Source organism: Alternaria arborescens, assembly GCF_004154835.1.
Source record: "Alternaria arborescens strain FERA 675 chromosome Unknown contig_11, whole genome shotgun sequence".
Classification (NCBI taxonomy): domain Eukaryota; kingdom Fungi; phylum Ascomycota; class Dothideomycetes; order Pleosporales; family Pleosporaceae; genus Alternaria; species Alternaria arborescens.
The window spans coordinates 430,384-457,923 of record NW_021167866.1 but is presented as its reverse complement, the minus strand read 5'-3'; the positions used below and the strand labels follow the sequence as shown (position 1 = coordinate 457,923).

The following is a 27,540-nucleotide window of genomic DNA, read 5'->3' as shown; positions in this document are numbered from 1 at the left end:
AGCCAGTTGCGTGGCCATTGGCTGCCTCAGATGCGCAACATCCATCGGTTTGAGTGGTCGTGCATCGTCTCCGTTGGAACGACGTGAAACCGGGATTGCCCGGCCCTCGTTGATGCGAGCCGTTCGCCTGTCTGTGAGGGCTGAAGGCGAGGGCGGACTGCACCTCGATGCACCACTTCACCGCCCTCGCCAGAGCCACGACCAGCACCCTCGCTCGTCAGAACCACGGCTTCAACGCCCGCGACGCTCGATGCAGCCGTCACCAAAGCTTGTCGCCCGCCTGCTAGACTCGAACGGCGTCCTCGGCTGCTGATCACACCTCGCCTTGGCGTTATCTATCGTGTATTACCACAACGCCCGCGATTCTCTGCAGCATCACACGGTGAACGCTCGTAGGGCAGGCAGACCTTCCTAGCTCCATCGAACTTTTTCCTTGCCTTTCTTCACGGTTCACGTCATGGAGCCTCAGCACTGCATCGTTTATTAACAGCTAACTCGTTTCCTCCTGGCTCGGCCACGTCAATCGCGCTTACCATGCAGGAACAACAGAGCACTTTCACCATCGTTACCTTCATTAATCTCCACGACGCGAAGCATAACATGTGTCCTTTCGCCACTGCGAGCTCTCGTTGTTCGGTCTCGAGTCTGACTGGCGCTACGTTGCCAGAACCACGCAAATCACATCTTGTTAGCACTTGCCCTGCCCGGCACTAACGCACTCACACGCAAGACAGCGTATCGGTGTAACAACCCCATCGAATCGCCTCGGACGCAGCTCTAATCACGCGGCCCGTCAAGCGTTGCTTACTCGCCTAGTTGTCTACACTACCCCACCAAACTTTCCGGTGAAGAGACGCACCACATCGAGCAGCGCAATACTCTCAACAAGTCTGGCCAGAACCAGAGCAAATGATGCGCATCTGAATGCGACCAATGCCCCAACCTGCACCTTCCACGGCACCTCGATCGCGAACGTCACACGCACGATGACCGTTATCGTATCCGAGGTGGCCGCTGCCGCGCTCCTCTCATCATGTCGTGATCGACCGTCGTCATGGCACGGACTCTATACACAAAGTACAGCGTCTTGAATTTTCGTCGTTGCTAGATCAAGCTCCACGCAGTCGTGGTAAAACACACCACCACCACCATCAAAACTCTCATGTAGTGCATCCTGCCCACCTTTGTCATTCGCTGGTGCCATTGCTGTAAGACGAAATGGTGCAGTGGTCCCTCTCTGAAAAGGTGACCGCTCGTCCAATGCACCTACACCACCACACATGACGTTGACTCTTGTACTACTGTGGCCCCCTCTCAACCCACGTCTACGCCATGGATATGCCGTGATGTTTGATGATTGCCACTCAGAACACATTCGCTTCGGCTCAGTTGCAGCACTCTGCGCGACCCAGTCAGTGCCGAACACCAGGTTATGAACAGCGCTCGTCGCACACGTCAAATGCTCAGCTAACCTTCGTTGTGACATCCATTCAGTTCCGCCGCGGGGTAGCGGACAAATACGGGTTGCCGACTTGCTCCAAAGGGCCTCCGTATACAAACTTCTTCCACTGACGTCTAATTAGACTCTTCGTGCAACCGGCAAAGAATCATGGCTGAATCATTTCGGCACATCGCAGACACCCTGCAGATATCAAAATCTTTGGCTTGAAGCCTGTGTCAGATTGATGCGATATCGGCAGCCATTGTACCACGGTACACAGTCATGTACCTGCAACTTGAAAAACACCATCGCAAATATGGGAGAGAATCTGCACCAGACATATCGCGAAAACCTACAGGATGCCACGATGCCTAAAACCGATGAGTATTTGATTCCACAATCGACAAGTTGTTGGGCATGGTACTGAGATCGTAGGTAGCACAATCATATGCACGATGACCTACTGCACGTCAACTCCCAAAAGCCCTTGTTCCAGCCTTTTGAACTGCTTCTTAGGCTTCGCTCCTCTTATATCAAGACTCCGGCCGCGCTCTTCTATCTGATGTCGTCTTCGCCGTTGGGCTAGCGCTGGTTGGGTGGAGGAACGCGTGGGACACTCGCTAAGCGCAGCCCTGGAGCCCACCACAAATCCACCATCTCGTCTGAACCCGAGCGAAATTGAAAGATGGGATTGTGAACGCTTTCATTTCACCGCACTATCCAGCTTCAGTTCGTTCGCGCAAACCATTCCACTCTATAGCCTAGAGAATGCGCTCCGTTCCTATCATGGCGTGTGACTCACATTTGGCATGTCACTCCGTCTCATTGTTGAATCCTTCGCTGCCCAAAAGGTCCCCAATTGGGTCCCGAACACATGGTCTTGCGGCTCATCGCTGCCTTATGGACCCACTTCCAGCCTTGACGCCATGGGTATGTTGACTCAGGATGCCCAATAGACCCACCCGGCGGTTATTGTGGGCAAAAATTCCTATCCTCCGCCAGCGACTACAGGTACCACGCGACAACATAAGGGAAAAGCAATAGCTACGATTTCGAGCTTGTTCAGTACCTTCTGCGAATGAGAGCTCTGTATTGAGTACTGCTGATCTGGAGGTGTCTCAGTTGTCTAGTTGTCGGGTCAAATCTTGTTGTACACGTGGTACGTCTGCTCTACGTTCGGGATTCAACGATTCAACCCCAGTCTTGTCAGGTAGAAGTCACCCGATACCCAGCCCGTTCTCCAGGTACTCCAGATTTTTCCTACGTGTGGGTGCTTAGACATTTGCCTTCGTACCGCCCCAGGATATGGGTGGTTTCATCCCGGCATGTGGGCAATAGCCCTACAATGACTCCACTACTGATTATTGTACACGCTAGCATTTTCGCCACTAACCGCAACCACCTTCTAACGCGCAACCTTCACAATTAATCGCGCTCTGAGCATCGCTCAAGGTTGAGATTTGGCGCTTTAGCATAGAAATTGAAAGAAGGCTAAGCGCTTCTGTTGCTCCGTGAGAAGCTCTCAAACAAACCAATCGTCTGAGAAACCAAGAGGAAACCACAACTGATATAGCATGGGCGGCGGCCCTACACACTACAGTGAACTTCAGGAGACGCAAAGATCCTTACCTAGGATGGTCGCAAACAAACATCACTTCACCACGACCTTCGATTTCCCTGATCGCAATTTTCTTAACTCTGGAAACTCGATACAAATAAGTCTAGGAGCGGATAGACCGAACCAGTGAGACTTTCAAAAGTGCATACTTCTTGTCACCCTGGTCTCCAAAAGGTCAGTGTTTTCGGATGTGAAGAGTCAAGGTAGCACGTTGCAAGCTGTACATCATGTAATATGGCAAACTGACTCAGGCCCCCAAGTCACGTGATATCTTCTCGACCCAAAGCCGGATCGGCACAGTTTGTTGATCACTGATCAACGACGCCATTGCAACACATCCTCGGATATGACTACCTAACTCTCGGTAATCTGAACTACATAGATCTTCAAAGGTAGCGCTTGTTTCTTCGTCGGTCTCTGCTATATTGTCAACCTACATATTCTGTTTCAGTTGACAACACAACGCGTCTTTTGCCTCGGCACTGCCTTGGACACAATTCGACTAGAGATTACACACTTGTTGAGCCTCTGGTAGCGACAAACAAAAGCAACACGATGACCGCCATATTTTGACCAGCCGACACACTCGTGGTTGCGTTTCTCACAGGCGTCCGAAAACGATTTTGCGCCATTCGAATTGGCAAGCTCGACGTCCAATAACATTGCTGGAATGACACCTCGGCATGACAATTTCAAGACGCCCTCAATCCTACTCCAATCCGAGAGCGACAGGACTGTCGGTAATATCACTAGCACTTGGGACGTTCACAAGATTCTCCAAGCACACAAACAGGGCATGTTCCGTCGGAGTACCCGCTGGTTCGAAGATACTTTCAGGCATACGTTAACTAAAGTCGCTATCGGAAGCTTCATCCTTTGCAGCGTGACAGTTGCGTCGCGGAAGAAGGGCCGGTTAGGCAAATGTCCAAAGTGCGATCATGGAACTTTCCGCACTCGGCGCACCTCAAACTCATTGTACCAACATAATAAGACCTGGACGCCCAAGACATCCAGAACTCGGATTTCTGGATGTACCCATACGCAAAACTGACCATAACTTGCGTGCAGTTGGGCAAAATAAGGGCTCATGCAATGATTGTTGATCTTGAACTGAGTTGCGTTGAACCGCATGTATTGTGGAACCTTTCCGCACATGATACATCGATATCTCGATATTCGCACCTTGGACCAGCGGAAGATGCCCTGCCAATTCCAGATGGCACTGGATTTCGGCAAGTTGTTCAGCTGCAGGCCTTGGTTTGAGAGTCTGGGCCCACGCCACGTGCTCGTAGCGCACAGCGGACTTCCCGCTAAGTGTTTGCCCAGGCCCCAAAACTTCACTACGTATCCAATGCATCACAGCCACCTCCAGATTCCTACCATATTGATGGCTATGCACGCGGGGTATAGGCTCGGCGTGACTGTCGACAACGTGTTGACATGCGCCATCACGCTCTACCGGAGTGAACGCCGCCATACTGTCGGGCCCAGACAGCACTATCGCGGGTGTTTTTCTGCTTGAGGCTGCTTGAGGCTCCTTGGTATTCATACTGCTAACCGCTGTCGTAGGTCGTCTCCGGAGCTATGGGCTCAAGACTCCATACCATGGTGAAATCGATAGGTAGTAGGCGAGATAGCTTAGAGAGCTTGTCAGTATCGGATGCAGACTGCTAAGGTTTGACGAGTCCGGGGTATGGTGGAGGCGACGCCGCAAGAATCTGGGGAAGGCGAGCCTATTAGTCTGTGGAAGCAGAAGTGTATATGAAGTCGAGTATCCGGCAGCTGCAAGTAAGTCCTCCTTCATCCTTCTCAATCAGAAAGTCATCTCTCTACCTCTTTTCTTTTTTCCACCTCGTTGGTTCCATCATCCCTCAATTGAGGTCCACATCTAGCCCCCTTTACCGGGTCTCAGAGGACTCCAACATCAGCCATGGCGTCTTTCGCTGAAGAGAAGGGTAACGCCACCACCTTGGAACGCATTGAGTCCGACACAACCGCCAGCGATGCCGCCATTACTCGCTTTACACCTGAGGAGCAGAAGAAGATCGTCCGCAAGGTTGATCTACGACTCATCCCAACACTCGGATGCATGTACTGTGTCTCGCTCATGGATCGGACCAATCTTGGTGTCGCCATGGTCGCAGGCATGGGTGTCGATTTGAAGCTTACTGGCGAGAGATACAGCATCATCGTCTTGCTCTTCTTCATCACCTACGTCGCACTCCAGCCACCGGCTACAGTTGTGCTAAGGAAGTTGGGTCCAAGACTCTTCCTCCCTACTATTGTCATCATCTGGGGAGCAGTAATGATTGGCTTTGGTTTCGTCAAGGAATGGCACACGCTGATCCCTCTTCGCCTCCTTCTCGGTATCTTCGAAGCCGGTTTTTTCCCAGGTTCTGCATACCTCCTCTCGTGCTGGTACAAGCGATTCGAGCTCCAGAAGCGTAACACCGTCTTCTTCCTCATTGGCATGCTGTCGTCTGCCTTCTCAGGTATTCTCGGCTACCTCTTCTCTCTGCTTAGCGGCCACGGCGTCCAAGCAGCATACTGGCTTGGTCCACACTACGGACCCACCAAGAAGGCACCCCTTACACCTGTCAGCTACGGACCAGGTCTTTCCGGTTGGAGATGGATTTTCATTCTTCAGGGCGTCATCACTGTAGTGATTGGTATTGTAGGATGGTACTTCATTGTCGACTTCCCCGAAATGGCTGCCAAGCCCAGCAAGACCCAGAAGAAGTTCCTTAACCAGGATGAGGTCGACTTCATCGTTGCACGCATCGAAGAAGATCGCCACGACGTCGTCGCTGAAGCGTTCAACCTCAAGAGCTACCTTGCTGGAGCCATGGATCTTAAGGTCTGGGGCTTCGCATTCATCTTCATGTTCACCACGACTATCACCTACGCCATCGCCTACTTCCTTCCCATCATCCTGAAAGACGGTATGGGTTTCAGTCCCGCTGCCGCTAACTGTCTTATCGCACCACCTTACGTCTTCGCCGGTTTCGTTATGCTTGGTTTCGCCTGGGCGGGAGACAAGTACCACATTCGCAGTCCATGGGTCATCGCCAACGGTGTCCTCGCTCTCATCGGCCTACCCATGATCGGTTTCAGTACCAATGTAGGCGTCCGATACTTCGGTAAGTTCACCTTCACCCCAACAATCCTTCTTCTTCACATCCACTAACACCTCTGATCAGGTGTCTTCCTCGCTACCGCCGCTGCAAATGCAAACGTTCCCTGCATCCTCACCTGGCAAGCAAACAACATCCGTGGACAATGGAAGCGTGCTCTCTGCAGCGCTACTCTGGTCGGTGCAGGAGGCGTTGGTGGTATCATTGGCGGCACTGTCTTCAGGACTCAAGACGCACCGTCCTATGTACCTGGTATCGTTGCGTGCATGATCGCTTCAGGCATGATTATCATCATCTCGCTGTTGCTGAACTTGAAGTTCTGGATGGCCAACAAGCGGGCTGCGAACGGCGGCAAGATCATCGAGGGGCTTGAGGGATTCAGATATACCTTGTAGACGAGTGTCTACTGATGATGAGAACGAGTAATGAATAATTATGTGCTTACTTCACCTTGATCTTTTTGACCACCTCATTCGGGAGAATCCATAACGATGAAAAACAAATGCCAGATGAAACCGTCGCTGACGAATCTAGGTATCGGGATAAAGTTTATGGCGCTCCGAGGAGATGACGCGTTGAGACGTTTGACGCGCTCGCAAGACTACGAAAAACTTCATCTTTCTTTTCCCTAGGTCGAGACAACACTACGTCTGCCCCGCGGAACAATCCCCATCGTGAGATGCCCCGGAGCCAAGTAAATTGTCTCCAAGTTGAAACCCAATGTTCTGGGTCTTGGGTGAGCGATCCACATATACGTTGCATGGAAGCCTTGCCCACCCACGCGCACATCAGCGCGCGTCACGACCACTGTTCGTCCGCGAAGTGTACCCGACGGTCTTCGGCCCTACGTCTTGAAATCTCAGCCGCACATACCAGATGAGGGCTGTATGTCTTATCGCGACAAAGCAAACTCTCTATCCTGACTCCCATCCCGAAAGCCACACCGAGACTCATTGGAGGAACAATTCTCTGTCCTTGTCCGGACGAGTGCGAGAGCGAGCTGAATAACCGCCCACTGCCCCTGGAGTTGTTATCACATCTACCGAAAGCCAGGAACTGAGTTACCAAGCTTTTGGCGCGCCACTTTTTCGCCGCTAATCGTAGAGCTTAGCCCACTTGGTCCCTGATCCGATGCCCAGAACACTGGATGGACCGACCCAACCCCAAAACGCTGGTTCTTCGCGCTTATCTAGGAAATGCTGGATCATTTTACGATGACCTCGTGGTCTGGCATGGGTACTTGGCTACTTCTCCAGAAAGATTTTCATATCCACGGCACCCTGGTTCTTAGAGCTCCAGAGGCCGATGCTGGAGTGGGTCGTACAACACACCACCTACACAATCGACGCTAGGATGACACCTGCACTCCCGACACCAATCCTGTCTGCTCTTGAGCACCGCCTCGGCTCATCTCTTGAGTCTCGCCTTCAACATCGTCAGATGTGCGGCCCTGTCAGCATGGTGAAATTGGCCGAACCGTCACCGAACGCAAGCCACTTCGCGCTAGCACGCGTGGAAATTCGTTAAGCAACGGGCGACACTTCTAAGATTATTCCTGAACGCCATGCAGGAACGCGCCTAGCCTACCACAGTTGAAATGCCATCCTGCTTTCGTTCCTGCATTCTATACCCGTTAGCAGACGCCGTTCCAATCTAAAGTCGGCATCATCAATATTTACACAGCAATCAGGCTTCAACCTTCGGAAAATTAGCAGCGATGGTCTGTCGATCGACACGGCTTGCCACCGTGAGCATCTCATACTGCAGTGCATATCGATTGTGGCTTTCCTCCCTGGTATCTTTGGAGACCCACCGGCTATCTACCCTGTCCGATATACGACTCGGGCGACAAGCGTAGAAAACGGATTTACCGAAGTGTCAGAATGTAAACGGGATCCAGACCACGTTGTCGTGGTATACCCGATTTGGAGTCAGCCCCGTGAACCCATGGTGAGGATCTTGAGCTTAAGTATCGTCAACTACCATGCACTTCCAATCTTCATCGATCGCTTCCCGTCTTCGTCGGTTGATCGTCATTCGCTATGCGTTCATTCGCTGTTGCTACCCTGTTTGGGTTTGCAGCTGCTCAGAGTAGTGCCTTGAATGCCACTTTGAGTACCACGCGTCTTTCTTCTGCGTCTTCAACCACCCTCACGATTACGTCGGCTACTGCTTCAGGTCCGAAATCATGCATCACTGTCGCTACAGATGGATCTGGAGATTATACCGCCATCAATGTAGCTGTTAAAGCAGCTCAGGACAGCGGCATCGCCACCGTCTCCGTTCTGCCTGGTACCTACTCCGAGGCCGTCACTGTTCAAGGGCAAGCTACTGTAACGATCGCCGGGCCCACACCCACAGGTGCTGATGATTGGTCTGAGAACAAGGTTACTATCGCTGCCACTGATACTCCTTTCAAGATCGGCACCGACAAGATCAAAGGCGTCACTGTCCGTAACATCAACATCGTTAACTCTGCCGCGGTATCTGCAGGAACCAACGCAGTTGTTCTCAACCTCAGGGGAGGCAATGTCGCTTTCTACGGTTGCTCAGTCGTTTCGCCTGGTGGCACTGCCATTTCTGCCTCCTACGGAACCGCCTTCTTCGCCAATTCATACATTGAGGGCTCGAACTATCTCTTCTACAACTACCCAACCATCTACGTCTACAAATCTACAGTCGTGCCACTTAGTTCGAGTGCCCTCATCGTATACAACAAGGGTGGACAGCCTACTGGTGGCGACTTCGCCAACTCTACGGTTGTCTTCGATTCGAGCTCCATCCAGCAGAAATCTGGATACACCAACAACAACGTGTGGCTCGCAGCTCCTAACGGTCCCGGTGCTGTGACAATTTACAGAAACACCGCCATAGGAAGCTTGGTCGCTCCTGCTGGTATTCACCCCTCGGCAGCTACTACTCCATCCTTCTTCGGCGAATTTGCTACAACTGGTGCGGGATCTTACAGCAAGAATGCTGCTGCACGTCCAAACTACGATGTTCCTCTCTCGGCTGAACAGGTCTCTCAGTTCACCGTCGACAAGGTCTTTGGTAGCGCATTCTACCCTTACGCTAGCTCTTCGCTCACATGGATTGACCAAGATGTTGTGGCATCCTTGAAAGCATCAGACGATGCCCAGCTTGCATCCGCTTCGTCTGTGGCGTCGATCGCTTCGTCTACCGTGTCCTCATCAGCATCATCGTCGGCGTCGTTGTCCATCTCTGCCATCTCCAGCCTCCTTTCGAACGCTACTGCTACCGCATCAATGACATCTAGCGCAACTCCAGCAGCATCGACTTGCTCCATCACAGCAGCGTCTCCGACACTTGTAGTTTCTAAGACGCCAGGACCCTGCGAGTTCTCGAACGTTACATCTGCTGTCAATGCTTTGCCTAATGACGGTAATCCATACACCATCAAGATCGGTGCGGGTACATACGTCGAGCAGCTTTCGATCACCCGCAAGGGAAAGGTCACCCTCCGAGGCTTCACCGATTTCACGAACGATTATACACAGAACAAGGTTCGCATTGAGTTTTCCCGTGGTGAACTTACCAGTGCTGGAAAGAACGAGCAAACACCTGTCATATTTTCTAAGCCCAGTGGCGATTCTGGCATGGCTCTCTACAACATCGATTTTGTCAACACGTACCCGCAGACCACCAACACCGCTGCGCTAGCTGCGGACTTCTACGGCGCTAACATCGCCGCGTATGGCTGTTCATTTGTCGGTTTCCAGGATACGCTACTTGCCAACAAGGGTACCCAGGTTTTCAGCAACTGCTACGTTGAGGGAAGTGTCGATTTCATCTGGGGTTTCTCTACCGCGTACTTCCATCAGTGCATGATCGTCAGTAACACACCTGGTGCTTACGTTGCTGCAAACTCCAGGGCTACTGCAGATGCTCCTGGTGGCTACGTGTTCGATTCCTCTGTCATCACCTACAGTTCTACCTATGGCAACAACTTTGGATTGTCCTATCTCGGTAGACCCTACAGCCAGTTTTCCATCGCCGTCTACATGAACTCGTATATTGATAAGCATATATCCCCCGCTGGATGGGCCGTATGGCAGACAAACAACCCTCAGACTTCTGGAGTCACATTCGGCGAATACAACAACACTGGTCCTGGTAGTTGGTCGGATACTACTCAGCGCGCCAGCTTTGCGACTAAGTTGACAGCATCTCAAGCGGCAAAGTACGAGCTTGCTGCATGGATCGGTAGCACGGCATGGCTGGATATGGATGCGTACAATGCGATCCCTTCGTACAGCCTTACGGGTCCTACGGCTACCTCGCCATCGCCATCTCCGTCACCCTCGACCAACGGCACCGTATCCGGGCCAACAACTACTGCCACCATCAATGCTCATCCCGACAGCGGCACCCTACCACCACTAGGTGCTGTGATCGTCTCCAAAGATGGTAGCAACAACGCTGCGTACACGAATATCACTGCCGCTCTTGCCTCGCTCCCTCAAGATAAGACAAATCAGACCATCTTCATATACCCTGGCACCTACAACGAGCAGATCCCGTCTGTCAACCGCCCTGGTGCTGTCAGGATCATTGGATATACTACTGGCAATCCTGGTCAAGCCTACAAGGACAATCAAGTTACAATCTCTTTTGCTCGTGGTCTTTCTGTGTCGCCGCTACCTGTAGGCCACTCCAACGCGGAGACCGCTGTATTTGCCACAGCGTCAAGCCGGATCAGCATGTACAACGTCAACATGATCAACACAGATAACCTTGATGGCTCCGAGCCTTCATACGTCACGCTCGCGGGCTCAATTTACGGAAACGACATCGCCTTCTACGCTTGTTCATTTGATGGCTGGCAAGACACTCTCCTGAATGGTGCGACAGCTGGCTACCAGTACTACGAGTCGTGCTATATTGGTGGTGCCATTGACTTCATCTGGGGCTACTCTAAGGCATACTTCAAGGGATGCACGATTGGAGCTAAGCGCAAGTCGTCGGCGGTTACGGCGCATAGCAGAAAATCGAGCACCGAAATAGGTGGCTACATCTTTGACCAATGCTTGTTCACTGCAGCTCCCAACGCAGTTGATGACCTTACGAACAAGGTTTACCTCGGCCGACCTTACTCCGCGTACGCTCTTGTTGTTGTCAAGAATTCCTACATCGACGCTACCATCATTCCTGCCGCATGGAAGATCTGGTCTGCAACCGACCCACGTACCGATCACATCACCTTCGCCGAATTCAACAACTCCGGTCCCTCAAATTGGGAGCAGAATGCTGCTGCTCGTGAGTCTTTTGGTTACGCTACGTTGCTTACTTCAGATACCTACTCCTTGTCATCGGTGATGGACTCAACCGAATGGATCGACATGACTTACTTCAACTCCATTGTCACCCCGCAGCCTTCAGTGCCCGTTGTCATTCCTCCAGGACCCATCAATGTCAACGGCACCTCGGTCTTCAATGGCACTACACCGCCAGCTGACGCCCTTATCGTTTCTAAGACGCCTATTGATGGTGTTGTTACCTACGACACTATTCAGGGTGCTCTCAACGCAGCGCCGACCACGAGCAAGACGAATGCTACCATCTTCATCTACCCCGGTGTTTACGAGGAGCAGCTTATCATCGCAAAGTCTGGTCATACCATCTTCCGCGGATACTCCGATGCGACCGATGACTATTCCAAGAATCAGGTCACTATCCAGTTCAGCCGCGGCATCGATACACAAGGTACTTCTGGTAGCAACACTGACGGAGCGACTGTCTACGCCAAGGGCAACTACTTCCATGGTTTCAACATCAACTTCCGTAACAACAATGGCACGCAGCAGAACATTGCCTCGCTTGGTTTTGCTGTCCAAAGTAGCAAGTTTGCTGCGCTGTATGGATGTCAGATCTACGGTAACCAAGACACTCTCAGTGTCTCAGGTAACCTCTTCACGTTCAAGACGTACATTGAGGGTAACGTCGACTTCATCTATGGCTCTGGATCCGCATACTTCTTGGACTCAACCATTGCCTCTAACGAGGATGGAATCAGCATCACGGCCCACAAGCGTACCACCAACACAACGGCTGCTGGTTTCGTGTTTGATCAATCGAGGATTGTACCAGCTCCTGGTTCTGGGTCTTTCAGCAGCGTCAGCCTCGGCCGCCCATGGAATAGCTTTTCGCGCGTTGCTTATGTCGCATGTTACCTTGACGCCATGATCAGCCCTGCTGGGTGGGCGCAATGGTCAAAGAGCAACCCCCAGACGGACGGCGTCACTTACGGAGAATACCATAACACCGGTCCCGGTTCCACAATCTGTAAGCGTGCCAGCTTCAGCCAGCAGCTTTCAGACACCGATGTCGCTCAGTTTCAACTTGCGTCGTTCTTCCCATCGACTGCGTTCATCGATTTCCGATACGTTGATACCCAGCCTTTCACGGTTGGAATGGGTTCGCCGCAAGTCTGTAGCACTGCATCTTCGTCCCTCATCTCGTCTTCTACCGCATCTTCCAGTGCGTCGCTGTCGACTATCAGTCTCACATCTTCAAGTAGCTTACCGATCGTCACTGCGTACACCACAACTACGGTCATCGCAAAGCTCACCGCAAGCGCGATTGTTACCGCCCCTGAGGTCACCTCGACTACTGTCGTGAAGAGCACAGAAACTCTCTCGATCAGTGCTATCGATGTGCTGAAGACTAGTACGTTGAAGGTGACTGCCACTACTTCCATCGTGTCTCCTGACGTTACCTCTACGTCTACATCGGTAGTAACTGAAGACGTTGGTCTAACAATCACACCGGAGCCTGTTACCAAGACTAGTGTCGTCAAGGGCACCGTGACCGAAGCTGGAGTAACTACCAAGGGAGCCACAACTTCAACCGTCAAGGGTACTACAACTGTCACTGTCCTGTACACGTCCTCACCCAAGCCGACGTCAGTCACTATCAGCCAGGGATCCACGGTCTTTATCACAAGCTCCAAGACCCAGAAGGCGGCCTCCACGACCATCAAGACTACCATCTCTATTGAGCCAAGCACCACCAAGACAAGTACTGTGCAGCCCAAGAGCTCAGTCACTGTTAGCAGCATCTCGATCAAGACAACCACCAAGAAGTCGACTACCACTTTGTCTTGCGTTCCTACTGGCAGCGCTCAGAACCTGGTCCGCCGAGGCGCCGTCATCCCCCGTGCCGTGGCTAGCACCACTACGCTCACCATCAGTACCACGGTCAGCAGCTACGTAGCAACAGCTACTGCAACTCAAGCAGGCTCGACTGCCCTAGTTACCGTATCTTCCATTACCACTAAGACGACCTCTTTGAAGGCTAGCACCAGCACAATCACGGTTACTTCGGTGGTGAAGACCTCGACGATTGCGCAAGTAGGCTCCACCTACTATACAACTGTGCTGTCAACGGAGAAGGTGGGCAAGACGACGACCCTCAAGGCCTCGACGAGCACACTCTACTCAACTGAGCTCGTCACGAAGACGGTACTTTCTACTGTCACGGAACCAGCAGTTACCATCAGCTCTCTCAAGACGGCTTCGAAGACATCGACCATACTCGCGGCGCAAGAAACAGTCTATGTTACCAAGTCGAGCGACGTGACGTCCAAGACGAAAATCACGTTACCGGTCTCTACGAGCACCAAGTTCGAGACGGTGACCTTGGGTGGGGGAGTGAAGACGGAGACTGTTAGTGGAACACCCAAGACGAAGACGGTAGTCGTGAAGAGCACGGCGACTGTGCTCAGTTGGGCGACGAAGACAGCCAAGGGTGCGGCGGCCTGCACAGCTTCATAGTTGAAAGCTGATGAAGGAATTTTGATTCTTGTATATATGTAGTGTTTAATGCCTAATGAAGCGATGGTTGAGTTTGAGAAGTGCGTGGAGAAGCGAGCTTTGCCGTGATGAGTAATTGGGCCCGGTGGTTGGGCGAAGTGGGCTAGTGCAAGCGAGGGGCGTCGAGGCGGGAGCGTCAGCCTTGTGCAGGCCGGGCCAGGGCCACGTTAGAGGTGCGTCATGGCAACAAAAGCCGCCGGAGTCGTCTCCTGCGACGGCGCGTGGGATGGCGGGGCGGGGGCCCAGCTCAACAGCTATGGATTTTACGCTTGTGCCCCTCGTTTGCGCATCCGCTCCCTTGGGCTATCTATCACAGTCGAACATCCAAGCTCTTTCCCATAGTACTCAGACGCTTTTTTCCGACGTGTACACCGCTTACTGAGCAACGTCACGAGCCATTGGCAGATAGCACAGCGGGCTTGCATCACTACACTATCTCGGTAAGCCGATGTCCCCCCATAGCACGTCCAAAAGCAACCTGGGCGGGTGGAGAAGCAAATATCGTATACAAAAGTGGGATTGACCGCTGTGCATGACCATTGAGCTGTTTCGTTGCGGTCTAGCCAGCCCACAGGGCTCCTTGGTCATTCAGAGACTAACACTCTACGTCAGGGTCCCCACCTCTCGTCCTGAACTCTCGTTCTCAGAAACACCGCCGTCTCTTTTGCGATAACACCAACAACCTCACCTAAACCACCCTCACAACCGCAATCATGGTGCTACTAGGCGCAAGGAAACCGCCCTCCCGCAGGGGTATGCTCGAGTCTTGTCATCGCACGCAAGGACAGATGGGATAACATTGTGCTAGGCTCCATGGCGGACATGCCCAAGGATCTGAAAGAGCAGATCGACAAGCTGGAAGACATGTTTGTCGTTCCCACAGACAAGCTCAAGAAGATTTCGGACCACTTCGTCGGCGAACTCGAGAAGGGCTTGTCGGAACAGGGCGGAAGCATTGTGAGTTGCAGCTCGCTATGCCCTGTCCCAGAAATGCGCTGACCCCCCCATAGCCCATGATTCCCACCTGGTGTATGGCCTTCCCCGATGGCAACGAAACCGGCAGCTACCTCGCCCTTGATATGGGCGGCACCAACCTGCGTGTCTGCGAGGTTACCTTGACAGAAGAGAAGGGCGAGTTCGAGATCATACAATCAAAGTACCGCATGCCCGAAGAGTTGAAGACCGGAACCGCCGACGAACTCTGGGGCTATGTCGCCGACTGTCTTCAGCAGTTCATCGAATACCACCACGAAAACGAGCAGCTCGACCATCTGCCCCTCGGTTTCACCTTCTCATACCCCGTCTCGCAAGACGCCATCGACCACGGAGTTCTCCAGCGGTGGACCAAGGGCTTCGATGTAGCCGGCATGGAGGGTGTTGACGTCGTACCAGGCTTCAAGGCCGCTCTCGAAGAGCGTGGTGTACCCATCAAGCTTGCCGCTCTGGTCAACGACACGACCGGTACTATGATCGCTTCTGCCTACACCAACACGAGCATCAAGATTGGCTGCATTTTCGGTACCGGCTGCAATGCCGCCTACATGGAGGAGTGTGGCGCCATCCCCAAGTTGAAGCACATGAACCTTGACCCCAAGCTGCCCATGGCCATCAACTGCGAGTGGGGAGCCTTTGACAACGAGCACCAGGTCCTCCCAAGGACAAAGTACGATGTCATTGTTGACAAGGAGTCACCACGACCTGGTCAGCAATCATTTGAGAAGATGGTCGCTGGTTTGTACCTTGGCGAGATCTTCCGTTTGGTTCTCCAGGATCTACACAAGGGTAACGAATGCCATATGTTCGAAGGCCAGAACGCTAGCAAGCTCGACAAGCCTTACTCGCTTGACGCAGGTTTCCTGTCTTCAATTGAGGAGGACAGATTCGAGAACTTGCAAGACACACACGATCTCTTCCAGGAGAAGCTCGGCCTCGATTGCACCAAGCCCGAACTCGAGCTCATCCGCCGCCTCGCTGAGCTCATCGGTACGCGTGCTGCCCGTCTTACCGCATGCGGTGTTTCCGCCATCTGCAAGCACAAGAAGTGGGATGAAGTTCACGTTGGTGCTGATGGCTCTGTCTTCACAAAGTACCCACACTTCAAGGTCCGCCAAGCTCAGGCGCTCAAGGAGATTATGGGCTGGCCGAACAAGTATGGCAAGGGCAAGGGCGACCCTGTCGAGGTCCTCCCCGCTGAGGACGGCTCTGGTGTAGGTGCCGCCCTCATCGCCGCGCTTACTGTTAAGCGCGTGCAGCAGGGTCAGTTGGCTGGAATCAGAGACGCCGACACTCTTTTGTCCATGGTCCCAAAGAAGAAGTAGATGCCTGACGACAAGGGCAACTAGATATAACGCTTGACGTATGATTGAACGATAGAATGTATATACGAATGTCCTTCACCCAACGAATCATCTATCCCAAGGGAAGTGGAAGTGAACAATGTCTTTCGATACAGCGACAACACTATGAGGCATTCCCAGCGCTTGAGACATCGGACATCCTATCAATATCATAGCAAGGCATTCACTACGTCAGAGTGGGTCTAGATCTTGTACAAACGTGCACAGAGCCGAGGCAAAAGGTAAGCACACTCTGTCACGCTCCAAAGACCCAAGCACGTCGTCGCTGAAGCTCTAGAATATTACTTCAAAAAGGCAAAAACATACAACAGCGGGGATTCGCTAGTGGTCACCCACCTAACTACTAATCCGCCGGTACACTGCTTGTATATGGCTGAGCGGACGGGAAGCCTAATTTTCAGTGTCCTATGGTCGTATGTGGAAGATACAGCTAAGTTAACATATTATATACTGCGGAGAACTGCAACAGAAAGTGCCTTTACCGAGGTCATCCCAGCGCCCCATCGGGGACGGTGGCTGAGACGTAGTCATCAGTATATTGATCAGAGGTCGTGGCAACATCAGGGACATTGGACGTAGAACGAAAAGAACGACAAACATTGCCAAAGAGGCTAAGGAGTTGTACACGGGTATCTGGTGTTTGCACCCTGCTTCACAATGTAGAAAGGTAAGGTATCTCTATAATGCTTTCTCTGGTACTCTCGCCTTAGTCCAAACCACATACGTTCACATTATGGCTGAGCCATCATCTGCTTGTCGCCACCATCCCAGGAAGACGGGTTTGCAAGCACAGACATGACCCTCACGGTATTGCAAAATGACTTCTTCGCACTTTCTCCACAGCTCTGCTTGTACTCCTCAGCGAGCGCGCTGAGATTCGTATCCTGGAGTCTCTCAATCCGTTCAGCGGTAGTGCGGAACGGTTGAGGCAGTGGAGGAAATGACGCGGCAACAAGGGGCTGGCTGTATTCAACACCAAGCGACTCTAGTACAAGAGGCGTGACGTGAGCAGCCGAACCCAGCACGCGAGGCATGCCTTTACACATTAGCCTATCTGTGATTCTCAACAATGGAGTAGACTTACCGTGTCCCGCGAATCCGGCCGCAATGAAATGGCCCGGCCGCTGTGGCACCGTACCAACAAATGGAAAATCATCTGCAGTTTCGGTTTGAACTGCAGTCCAGTCAGCTAACTGTATGTCAAGTTCACCGACACGGCGTTCTCTTACTTCCAGTCCAACAGCCGCCTTCGTTGGCTTCCTTGCTGAGCTCCGCTGGAACTGCATCCGGCGAGCCTACGACATCTGAGGGACCCCAAGATTCGTAGAATGCAGCTGCTCCAGCAATCTGCTGATCGTTCTTATCGCTGGGAAAGCAATCTTCTGGCTTGTGGACGAGAAGTTGCCTTGCTCCTCCAATGATGATAGTGTTATAGGGCGGAGGGAGCTGGAGATGATAGTTCTGTCTTTGTTAGCAGGTTATCGATTGTGAAGGGAGCATATGCAAGCCTCACGTTGACAACTGAATCCCAATGTTGGGCACCGGTATGCTTTATGAATCCCGGGGGCGCTTTTAGTGCTGCAATAGTTCCTCTGTCGGGCAGTATAAGATTATTGAACTCAGGAAGAAGATGAGAAGCCCATCTGTTTGTCGTGTGAATGACTGATTTGGCACGAATGGTTCCACGCTCAGTCTTGACTGTGATCCAACCCTCGGCATCTCGCGCTGAAACATCCGTGACTGGGGTGTGAGCTTGCAGATTGAGGTTGCCTTTCTGCAGAACGATGCGCAAGAGTGCGTGCACCAATTTGTATGGCCATCTGAGACGAGGTTAGTAGGTCTGCGTGAGAGAGTAGTACAGTTGGGAAGAACCGACATTTGCCCTGCAGGATGCACCACTGCAGCAAGAGCACCCTTCATCTGTGTAAACTCCTCCGCTTCGTGTGCGTCTTCGATCACTCTGCATACTTTGACGATCTCATGATCGTCGCCATGATCCCTCCGCATGGCATCAAGCGCGCCCTTGAGCCTCGTCCAGGCCTCATCGGTCATGGCAGCATCGAACGTTTCTCCGAACTTGAGACAGACTTCTTCCGCGATACCTTCTTCCTCAGTTAAATTCTTAAATGCCGGCAAATGAGCCATCTCATGTTCGATAAGCTCCATGGCACCATTGGGGCCAAATCGATTCGACCATTTCACATAACGGGAATAAGCATGCGGCCTCAATTGTCCTCCTATTCGTTGTTAGATGTTTCTCCAGGGGACGAGATGCAAGTACTATTACCATTGCGTCCGGTGGCAGCTCCGCAAATTTCACGAGCTTCTAGGAGAGTCACGTGAGGCTGTCTTGAAGCATTCTCTGTGTACTAATCACCCGTCAGAGTTGGTGAATGGACAAGTCATTTTGGTGCGGTCACAAACTTTGTTGATCCAGTAAGCTGTCGATGCGCCGGCGTAACCACCGCCGATGATTGCCACATCAGTCTCCTCAGGTAACGCTTCGCTAGAGCGGAAGTTGCGCAATGGCGAATTCGCGGCCTCAATCCAGTAGGATTTGGTAGGGTTGATAACTGGTAAAACCATTTCGAGGAATTGAGAATAACAGGTTACTTTCTACGAGCGAACAGAGAGCACGTTTCGCATGGCCATCCACACCGTATACGTTTTCATATCGGCAATCGAACACCGCTCTTTTGGAAACCGACCGGCTACATGGCCCGGTCATCAAGCTTATCACTTCAACTTAGGAAGTTAGAGCTTGAGAAACGATAACACCGGTCCGGAGTTCGCTGAAACTACTGCTCATCGTTATCGTACCTAGGTACCTATGTGTCAATGGCAGAACCGGGTGAGCTCCGGTTACTATCGATAACTACATGGCCCGAGCGCTGCGGCAGTCATATCAGACCGGGCCGGTCTTCTATCATCCACTAGTACCGCTACTCACCATAACGAGACATCAGAATACCGAGCTTGATGCAGGGGTCTGTTCTCCATAGGTCTGTCACTCATGCCATGTCAACATATCTTGCATCTACCGCTGTCGAACTCCTTGGTCTTAGCTACTACATACCACACTGAAAGTCAGAATGACACAGCCTCTCAAGCACGTAGTTTTCGACGTCGTCGGCACCTGCGTATCATTCGACGCCTACTACGAACGCATAGACTCAGTCTTAGGTGCAAAACTTCGCCATCATTACGTAACCCCGCAACACTTCGGGTACACCTGGCAGACAGCTGCTGAGCTGGAATTCACCTTCTTGTCCATCTCCGAAAGCTACAAGCCTTACAAGGACATTCTCCGAGGACTATTCTACCGGACCCTCAGTCTTTGTGGCATCGCTGATCCTCGGGCTATAGCCACTGAAGAGGAGCGGGAACAGTGCATCGAAGGCTATTCCGCTTTACAGCTGCGACCTGGCTGTCGGGAGACGTTCCAGTTGCTGCGCGACAACGGCTTTACAGTCTGGTGCTTCACCACCGGAGATGTGCAACGGGTCAGAGGCTATTTCGAGCGCGCCGGTGTAGACATGCCGCTGGAGAATTTCATTAGTTGCGACAATACAGGAGTGGCTAAACCCGCTCTCCCCGCCTATCAGGCTGTATGGAAACGACTTGGGGCAAACGATGTGAAATGGTTCGCTGCAGCGCACATGTGGGATGTCGCAGCGGCCACAAAAGTCGGTTTTCGTGGAGCATGGAGCTCGGTGTACGAGAGGGAAGCTTGTCTCGACGTTTTTAGTGACGTGAAGTTAGAGGTGGTGGCTGGAGGTCTCATGGAAATGGCGCAGGAGATTGTAGATAAGTCTCAATGACATCAGTAAAAGATGTTCATTTCCACATGCCCTTTCCTATTCCTCCCCAGTATTTTGCCCGATATTCGCCATTATCTCTTGTGATGCGAATTAGCCGGTGTATCGCGTGTCTGTGATAAGCTGGGGCTACTACTAACCTATAATGGATAAGCTTTGTGCGGAGCGCCCTGCAGGAAGCTGGACGGCTTCAACGTCGCTGCATTGCGCGTCATTCAGCTGTCTTATCGCTTGCGCTTCAATAGGTGGGCGTCCTTGACGACTGTGAATCCACGACGTATGCTCAGAACCCTTCCGCCAACCCAATCCCTCCAGCTCATACCTAGTCTTGTTTTGTCCAAATCGAGCTATGGAAGTCGAGCCTCCAAGACCCACCAAGAAGCGTCATCTAGCGGCAGAGGAGCGACAACGAGCAGTTCGCGCGTAAGACCCACCACTGTCTCGCCGAAGAACGCGAGGCAGAGTCTTGGCTGACAAGCATCGCATAGGTGTGATGAGTGTCGCCGTCTCAAAGAGAAATGTGAGGATGGTACACCGTGTAGGCGCTGTCGCCATCTGCGCCGACCGTGTAGATACAATGTTGCGCCTGCTGCAGTGGACAAGCGAGGACCGGGCCTTCCTGACTCGCTCAGTGAGCTGATGGACCGCATGCGATATATGGAATTCATAGTCAAACACCAATTTCCCAATCTCGCCATGGATACCGTTTCTCTACAGCACATGTGCGATTCCCTGTCTTCGCCGACACCACCACGCGACCAGAACGGGATCATCCCCGAGTCTATCGAGCCTCCGGGGAATGTCCAAGTGTCTGACAGCCCTGATATTGGAGACGAGGATTGTACCATTGACCGAGTAGACGGCACGACAGTCCGTACGTGCTTCTTAAACCTCTTCGTTATCCCTCAAGCACACTGACGAGACCTTTTGTCGCTGTGCAGATTACTCAGGCGAGTTCTCCCATTGGAACTTTTCCATGCACATCAAACGCAATATAGACGAACTTATGGCCAAAGCCAATGTGCAGGTACGTGCGGCTAGCCTAGTCTGTTCCTGTTTGCTCACCATCGCTATTAGAATTTGGAAAACGTAACGCGAGTACCGGATTTCATTCGCGTTGGTGAGGCAGATCCAACTTCAACTTCCATCTCGGACATCCTTGCTGTTATGCCACCCCGTCCTGTTGCCACCTTCTTGACCAATGTCTTCTTCAATCATGCCACCAGCGTCTACTACTATGTAGACCGACGCTGGTTTGATGAAACCCTAGACAACATATACACTAAACCCGTTTCGCTACGCTCCAAGGATGTTACTGCAATATGTGTAGTACTAATGGTGCTAGCAGTCGGAACTCAATATGTCCATTTAGAATCGCCAGATCGTCATAAGACTTCCAGCACGGGCGTTGCAACAGACTCTGAAGTTCAAAGCAGTTGGGAGCTCGAAATTGGATCCGGCTTTTACCGTCAAGTGGCAAAGCTACTTTCGGAAGTCATCCATGCTGGCTCGCTGCTCAGCGTCCAGGTACTCTTGCTTCTCGGCCTATATTCCTTACCCATTGATGCATCTGGGCTGAGTTACATCTATCTGAACTTAGCTATCAAGGTGGCCATACAGAACGGAATGCATCGAAAGGTTTCGCGCAACGTCCTCGACCCGAGAACCAAGGAGATCAGGCGTCGTATTTGGTGGACAGTGTACTGCATGGAACGGTTCGTCGGTTCTTGACTCTCTGATACCACATCATTCCCGTGCTGACGAATTTGACCTACTAGAAAGATTGGTATATACCACGGCCGCCCGATATCCATAGTACAATCCGATATCGATGCAGATCTACCTCAGAGCTCTGAAGCACACCTTATGAACGATGACTCTTTCTATCCTCAAGGTCTCTTGGAATCAATCAAGCTCACAAGGCATGCTGAAGCATTCCTCCACGAAATGTAAGTCCAGATTGAGACTTTCTAAATACACAGAAACAGAAGACAATCAACTGACTATACCTTGCCAGATCATGTCTCCGAAAATGTGCAAACGCCGAAGTCGGGGCGATCCTGAACCGTATCAAGCGCATGAAGGCAGATTTGCGAGGGCCTTGGTCACCTCCTCACAGGGGCGCATTATCGCCAACCCCGAACCACCAGAAAGAGCTACCAAAAAACCGCGCGTTAATTCATACTCGACTGGAGTGTTGCCTGTTGCACATGTTCATCGGACGACCCTTCATCCTTGCGCACCGTCACGCGCGGACCAATGAGCATTCCAAGGACGGCAATACCGCATCCCCAGAAGTACGCCGGAGGAAAGCAGCAGAGTCCCACTCACAGTGGGACTTCTTGGTCCATGACTGCGTTGCGGCTGCGAAGGAAGTTATCAGTATATGCCAAATCATGCAGACGGGCGATATGGGCCTTGCAAAGTCGTCCTATGCCGAATATAGTTCCTGCCGCGCGTCCTTGCTGGTCTTGATCGCCTATAGCATATGTTACCGCACGAACGAGTTCGCAAGCACCCTACAAGTAGGTCTCCAAGCGATAAGAGAAATGGCTTCTGCGGGCGATTCTGCGCGTTCAGAAGTGTCGCTCCTAGAGACACTGGAAGCGGCGCTGCATCGACTTAACGTGTTCAATCCATTACCAAGTAAACCTGTGGCCACGGAAGCCAACGATCCGGCTGAAGAGGGCTACAACGGTCTTCTCAACTGGTACAAGAAAGCGGAAAGGTCCGCGAATCCTTGTTTTGGGTCTTTAGCATCCGAACATGCAAATGCACAAGCAGCGACGGTGCAAGGCCCAAGGGTGACACCAAACAGAGCCGATGCAACAGTTGATAGCATACCAAGCGACATATCTCTTGATGGATATCCGTTCGATTTCGATCTACTCAACTCGGATGGAAGCGTAGCGTTCTTCACCTCGGACTTTGATGAGCATGGTAACACAGAGAGGGAGTTCTTCGAGAGCCTTTCATGGCTACCGAAATGATATTCAGCACACGCTAGAACCGCCAACACATGAACGATAAAGAGTGTCCGGTTAGCTCTTTTGGCCAACGAAGCGCGTATGAAAATTAGCGGATAATTTTCGCATTGCAAAAGTGGACGATCTAGGTCCAAACTCTCCGCTCTATTTCACCGTCACAACCGTGCTTGAGCAGGCTGGCTTTCCGCAATCTGTTGCCACATCTTGAGAGACACATGTTCTTTGGGTTGATACCATCTACTCTTGGTGATGCGGTACGGCACAGGGAGATCCACATCCTCGGCATCGCCCGTGATGACCATGGAAGCGACGGCTTTTGCGCAGAAGAAAATCTGCGGCATACCGTGCCCACTGAATCCTGCGCACATATACTGGCCGGGTCTTCCGCAAATTGGCCCAACATAAGGGAATCCGTCGTTAGAATATCCCATGACTAACACGGGAGAAAATCAGTCAGTTCTGAAACATTCAATAATTGGCGCTGGTGCAGATGACACTTACTTCCAGTCCATACATCTTCTGTGCGTACATCGCTGTTCTCCCATCCACGGAAATGTCGTTGCATGTAACCGTCAAAGTAATTCCGCGCGCCATCCATCAGTCTGCTGTCGTCGGATACATCGAACCATTCGTCCAAGTCTTTGTAGTAGTCGCGCCTTCCGCCACCGACGACGATACTTCCGTCCGGTCGAGGAATCATGTAGTCGTACTCGTAGTCGGAAAACCGCATCATATAACTATCAGTCATCTTTGGTGCGTTCTCGCCCGCTAAGCGCGCTACTATGCCTCTCACTGGGACGACTTTTTCCTTCATTTCTGGTACGAGAGCAGACGTGTATCCGTTCGTAGCATAAATGAGAGTGCTAGTCTCAACGGAGCCACGCGATGTGTTCACGACCCAACGATCTTTTGTGCTTTCATCGGCTGCTGAGACGGACGATACTGGGGTATTTGTTTGCAAGTTGACACCCGTAGACACCGCTTTTTCTAGCAAGTGCGCCACAAGTCGGTAAGGCCACAGGCGAGCGGCACTATATGTATGGCAAGACTTTGCACCCCAAACGCCAGAAACCTATGGGCTTGGTCAGATCGCTCCAAAGAGATGATTCCACGAAGCATATCAATACTTTCATCTCCAGACACTACATACCTCTTCTGCTTCGCTGCCCGAAGTAAACTTTATCCCTTTCGCAGTTGAGATATCCGCTTTAGCGATTTTCGCGATGTCGGCTCTGATTTTATCGCGGCCTGCTTCGTAAAAGCAGACGTCTGTAACCCTGGTCTCTTCGAAGTCACAATCACAATGTTCACGCCGAACAAGTTCTTTAATTGCGTCGACCTGGCGGGCCTCGAATGTAGCCACGTGCTCCGCGACCGCTTTCCCGTGCGTCTCCAATACACTGGCCGCTCTTGACAAAGGATCTGGTTTTAAATGACCGCCTAAATCCTCAGATTCAGTACGTGCGAGATTGAATCTGGATCTCAAGAGCATACGATACGTACCATTACGTCCGGTAGCGCCAGAGCAGGCCTCACGTGCCTCAAGGATAAGTATCGATGGGACCGGGCGATCGCAACGCACACACTCTTCGATTATGTGATGCACAATCGATGCTCCAGCGTATCCCGCACCAATGATTACAACATCAGCCTGCGCGGGAAGATGTTCAGTGCTGCGATGGTTATCGATGGGCCCGACTTGTTTCCTCCAATAGGAGGGAACAGCATCCGCCACCGGGAAAGGTTTAATGTCAGTACTAGGAAAAGACATGTTGGAGGTGTAGGTTGTGAATCATGTTCATGTATTGGCGGTAGTTTCACGGGGCTGTCCAAGTGCAAGGTGGGCTATTAAGGTACTCACGCTTAGTCATTCTCAAGGCAGGTGCGCTTCTACTGCACTCAACCCGGGAACTCACGTACCTTAATCATACTGATAGGATACGCAAGCCAGGAACTTTAGTCCTTGGCTTCAAGTGGCTGCGCAAGGCGGTGATCGACAGGCAATCGCGACCGGTCCGGTCACCGGGCCGGTCACCGATAATGACCCAGTAGACGTTGCCGCCAGCAAGCGAACACCCGTTCAGTACAGCACAATTCGGCTTAGAAGCTTTGTGTTCGTGTGACAGCATCTGAACTCCTGCAAAAGCCCTTCAGTCTTACCTTTTGCCCACAACGCTGCATCAGATGCAAGGTAATCAAGCAATTCTATTAGACGATGTCCATCAGCAATAACTGTTCGCGTGCTAGAAGAGGAGCGATGCAGACAAGTATAGAAAAACGGTTCGATTAGCAGAATACAATATTGAAATGAAGGCACAAAATGTGTCATGATAGATATTCTTGAATGACTTGATAATTGCTATCTACGGTGGGACCTCGAAGACGCTTTCCCAAACTCCAGCAACATACGCGTATACAATCCTTCCGTGTAAACGCACCGCGTACGATACAGACTTCATTCAGCGATGACACTACTCAACGGCTTCCTGGGCATCCTAGTGATCAACATGACCATACTAGGCACAGTAAGAACCAGCAAACCACAGTTCACATAGATCGGAACCACAGGAGCGATGCCACTCGCAGAGCTCAGACCATAGGAGACTGCCTGGCCCGCCGTCTCAAATGCGCGAAACAAGCCTCCTACCCGTGAAGAATCACCCATGTCGTTGGAGAATGTGCCAAGAATCCAGTATAGTGTCAATTGCGTCCAGTAGCCGCTCACGAAGACGATAAGGTACGGCACGTATGCCCTTGCCCATCTTCCAGATTCTCTGTTATTCAAGTCAGTCTCAGTCACACTGGGGCCTGTCTCTCTGCGGGATAACTTACGAGCCGTAATCCAGTGCCGACTTATCGCCGAGGTAGTGGTACTCAAAAGCGACCCAAATGAAACAACCAGTTTGTGGCAGAATCCACAGCAAGAACGCAGCCCATGCCTTGGGCCGTTGGGACCACCGCTGGCTGTCTAGAAGTTTGCCGAATACGACGACCGATGGAATGGTAATGGCGGCTGTTCTAGTCAGCAAATAGTTGGCGGGGCCCAGAGTCGATACATACGGATAAGAAAAGATGAAAGAGCGCGTGCGCGGACCGAAAAGTGTAGCGAGAGATAGGTACCCATTGTCCCTCCGTAAAAGAAAGAGTAGAACGAGGGCAGAAAGATCAACCAGACCTGGCATCGTGTTAGGTGCTTTCCAGATTTCGAAGCCTGATTCATTGCTGACCTTATTGCTTTGTAGATAACTCCACAGAGCAACGAATTCTTGCTTCCAAGTGACCCTCCCCGACATGGCGACTTTGCTGCCATCGCGACGACGCACTCGGGGTGTAGGGGACAACAACAGTGCCCAAATAACTCCAGTACATTCTACTATCTGTCAAAAACTGTGCACTCAGAGCAGATGCCCAGATATCTGTGACGTACCAAATGCAACAAAGACCAGATATGTCGACCACGCAATGCCTCCAGCAGACGCTCTATCCGAGTTTGTGGAAAAGTTTATCGCGCCACCGATCAAGCTTCCGGAGCTTCGCATAGCCGACCAGATGCCTGCCAGAGGTTATTACAACGATCATTCTTCAGGATGCACGCAGATGCTTACCAAGGTATAGCCCCTTTTCTTCTGGCCTTGGGTAGCATAACATGGCCGTCGTTTCACCGACGTAAAGAAATCCGCCTGCTAGACCATTGATAACCTAGTCCCGTCAGTATATTTCCCTTGTATGGATGAGTGATGATAGTACATTGGATGCTATGAGGTACCAGTCGATGCCGAATTTAGCGTTTACATAGTACGCAGATCCTTGAAGGGGCATCGTAAGAGCCGCAATGAAGCACGCCCATTTGATTCCTATCCTGTTGATGATGGGGCCTCCGAGGATAGTACTGATGAAGCCCATGGCGTAGCTCAACGAATTTGCAAGATTCGCTAGCCATGGTGTAGACAGACCGCCTCCTCCTAGATTGGATATAGCATCACCCATAGCTGGGCCAACCAACGAAAGCCTTGACCATGTTCAGCGTCCCGATGGTAGTCTCTGAGAGGATTACTTACGCTCCGAACATCACCATCTGGAACAGCACGCTCCGATATAAAGTCGACCATTTCCATGATCGCAGAAAGTCGTAATCGATCACTTCTTCCTGCGATCCTATCGCAATATCCTCACCACCGTCATTCTCCTTGTCATGCACTGTGGCGTCTTTGGTGTCTTTAGTTTGCGAGTAATCCATGACAAAACTTTTACTGAACATCGTTCATGATACGCGTTCACTTTATGCAGGACTCTTGAGTGCTCAAGAATATCGACCGGCAAGGTGATTGGGAGGTGGTGCCCCTTGTTTGCTCC

At 51.8% G+C, this 27,540-nt stretch overlaps 8 protein-coding genes across 8 annotated transcripts; 5 read left to right on the top strand and 3 right to left on the bottom strand.

The window, feature by feature from the left end:
• Positions 1–4,989: 4,989 nt before the first annotated feature.
• Positions 4,990–6,588, top strand: AA0111_g5604 (hypothetical protein; the record flags this gene model as incomplete). Its single annotated transcript, XM_028651735.1, has 2 exons — positions 4,990–6,199; positions 6,260–6,588. 2 exons carry the CDS (start codon positions 4,990–4,992, stop codon positions 6,586–6,588), a joined length of 1,539 nt encoding a protein of 512 aa, XP_028506809.1.
• A 1,647-nt stretch (positions 6,589–8,235) lies between these two features.
• AA0111_g5603 (hypothetical protein) lies at positions 8,236–13,986 on the top strand (the record flags this gene model as incomplete). Its single annotated transcript, XM_028651734.1, has 1 exon — positions 8,236–13,986. The coding sequence occupies one exon, from the start codon at positions 8,236–8,238 to the stop codon at positions 13,984–13,986; it is 5,751 nt and encodes a 1,916-aa protein (XP_028506802.1).
• A 752-nt stretch (positions 13,987–14,738) lies between these two features.
• Positions 14,739–16,343, top strand: AA0111_g5602 (Hexokinase; the record flags this gene model as incomplete). Its single annotated transcript, XM_028651733.1, has 3 exons — positions 14,739–14,778; positions 14,834–14,982; positions 15,036–16,343. The coding sequence occupies 3 exons, from the start codon at positions 14,739–14,741 to the stop codon at positions 16,341–16,343; spliced, it is 1,497 nt and encodes a 498-aa protein (XP_028506803.1).
• Positions 16,344–17,113: 770 nt separating this feature from the next.
• Positions 17,114–18,968, bottom strand: AA0111_g5601 (hypothetical protein; the record flags this gene model as incomplete). The annotated part of the gene is made up of 7 exons (XM_028651732.1): positions 17,114–17,418; positions 17,467–17,556; positions 17,612–17,843; positions 17,896–18,202; positions 18,259–18,619; positions 18,670–18,751; positions 18,807–18,968. 7 exons carry the CDS (start codon positions 18,966–18,968, stop codon positions 17,114–17,116), a joined length of 1,539 nt encoding a protein of 512 aa, XP_028506804.1.
• A 506-nt stretch (positions 18,969–19,474) lies between these two features.
• AA0111_g5600 (hypothetical protein) lies at positions 19,475–20,203 on the top strand (the record flags this gene model as incomplete). The annotated part of the gene is made up of 1 exon (XM_028651731.1): positions 19,475–20,203. One exon carries the CDS (start codon positions 19,475–19,477, stop codon positions 20,201–20,203), a length of 729 nt encoding a protein of 242 aa, XP_028506805.1.
• A 693-nt stretch (positions 20,204–20,896) lies between these two features.
• AA0111_g5599 (hypothetical protein) lies at positions 20,897–23,190 on the top strand (the record flags this gene model as incomplete). Its single annotated transcript, XM_028651728.1, has 5 exons — positions 20,897–21,074; positions 21,142–21,227; positions 21,278–21,915; positions 21,979–22,149; positions 22,218–23,190. The coding sequence occupies 5 exons, from the start codon at positions 20,897–20,899 to the stop codon at positions 23,188–23,190; spliced, it is 2,046 nt and encodes a 681-aa protein (XP_028506700.1).
• A 152-nt stretch (positions 23,191–23,342) lies between these two features.
• AA0111_g5598 (hypothetical protein) lies at positions 23,343–24,958 on the bottom strand (the record flags this gene model as incomplete). Its single annotated transcript, XM_028651727.1, has 4 exons — positions 23,343–23,620; positions 23,689–24,259; positions 24,338–24,627; positions 24,691–24,958. 4 exons carry the CDS (start codon positions 24,956–24,958, stop codon positions 23,343–23,345), a joined length of 1,407 nt encoding a protein of 468 aa, XP_028506701.1.
• A 684-nt stretch (positions 24,959–25,642) lies between these two features.
• Positions 25,643–27,424, bottom strand: AA0111_g5597 (hypothetical protein; the record flags this gene model as incomplete). The annotated part of the gene is made up of 8 exons (XM_028651726.1): positions 25,643–25,961; positions 26,020–26,200; positions 26,248–26,362; positions 26,415–26,557; positions 26,615–26,740; positions 26,793–26,886; positions 26,935–27,196; positions 27,246–27,424. 8 exons carry the CDS (start codon positions 27,422–27,424, stop codon positions 25,643–25,645), a joined length of 1,419 nt encoding a protein of 472 aa, XP_028506692.1.
• Positions 27,425–27,540: the final 116 nt, after the last annotated feature.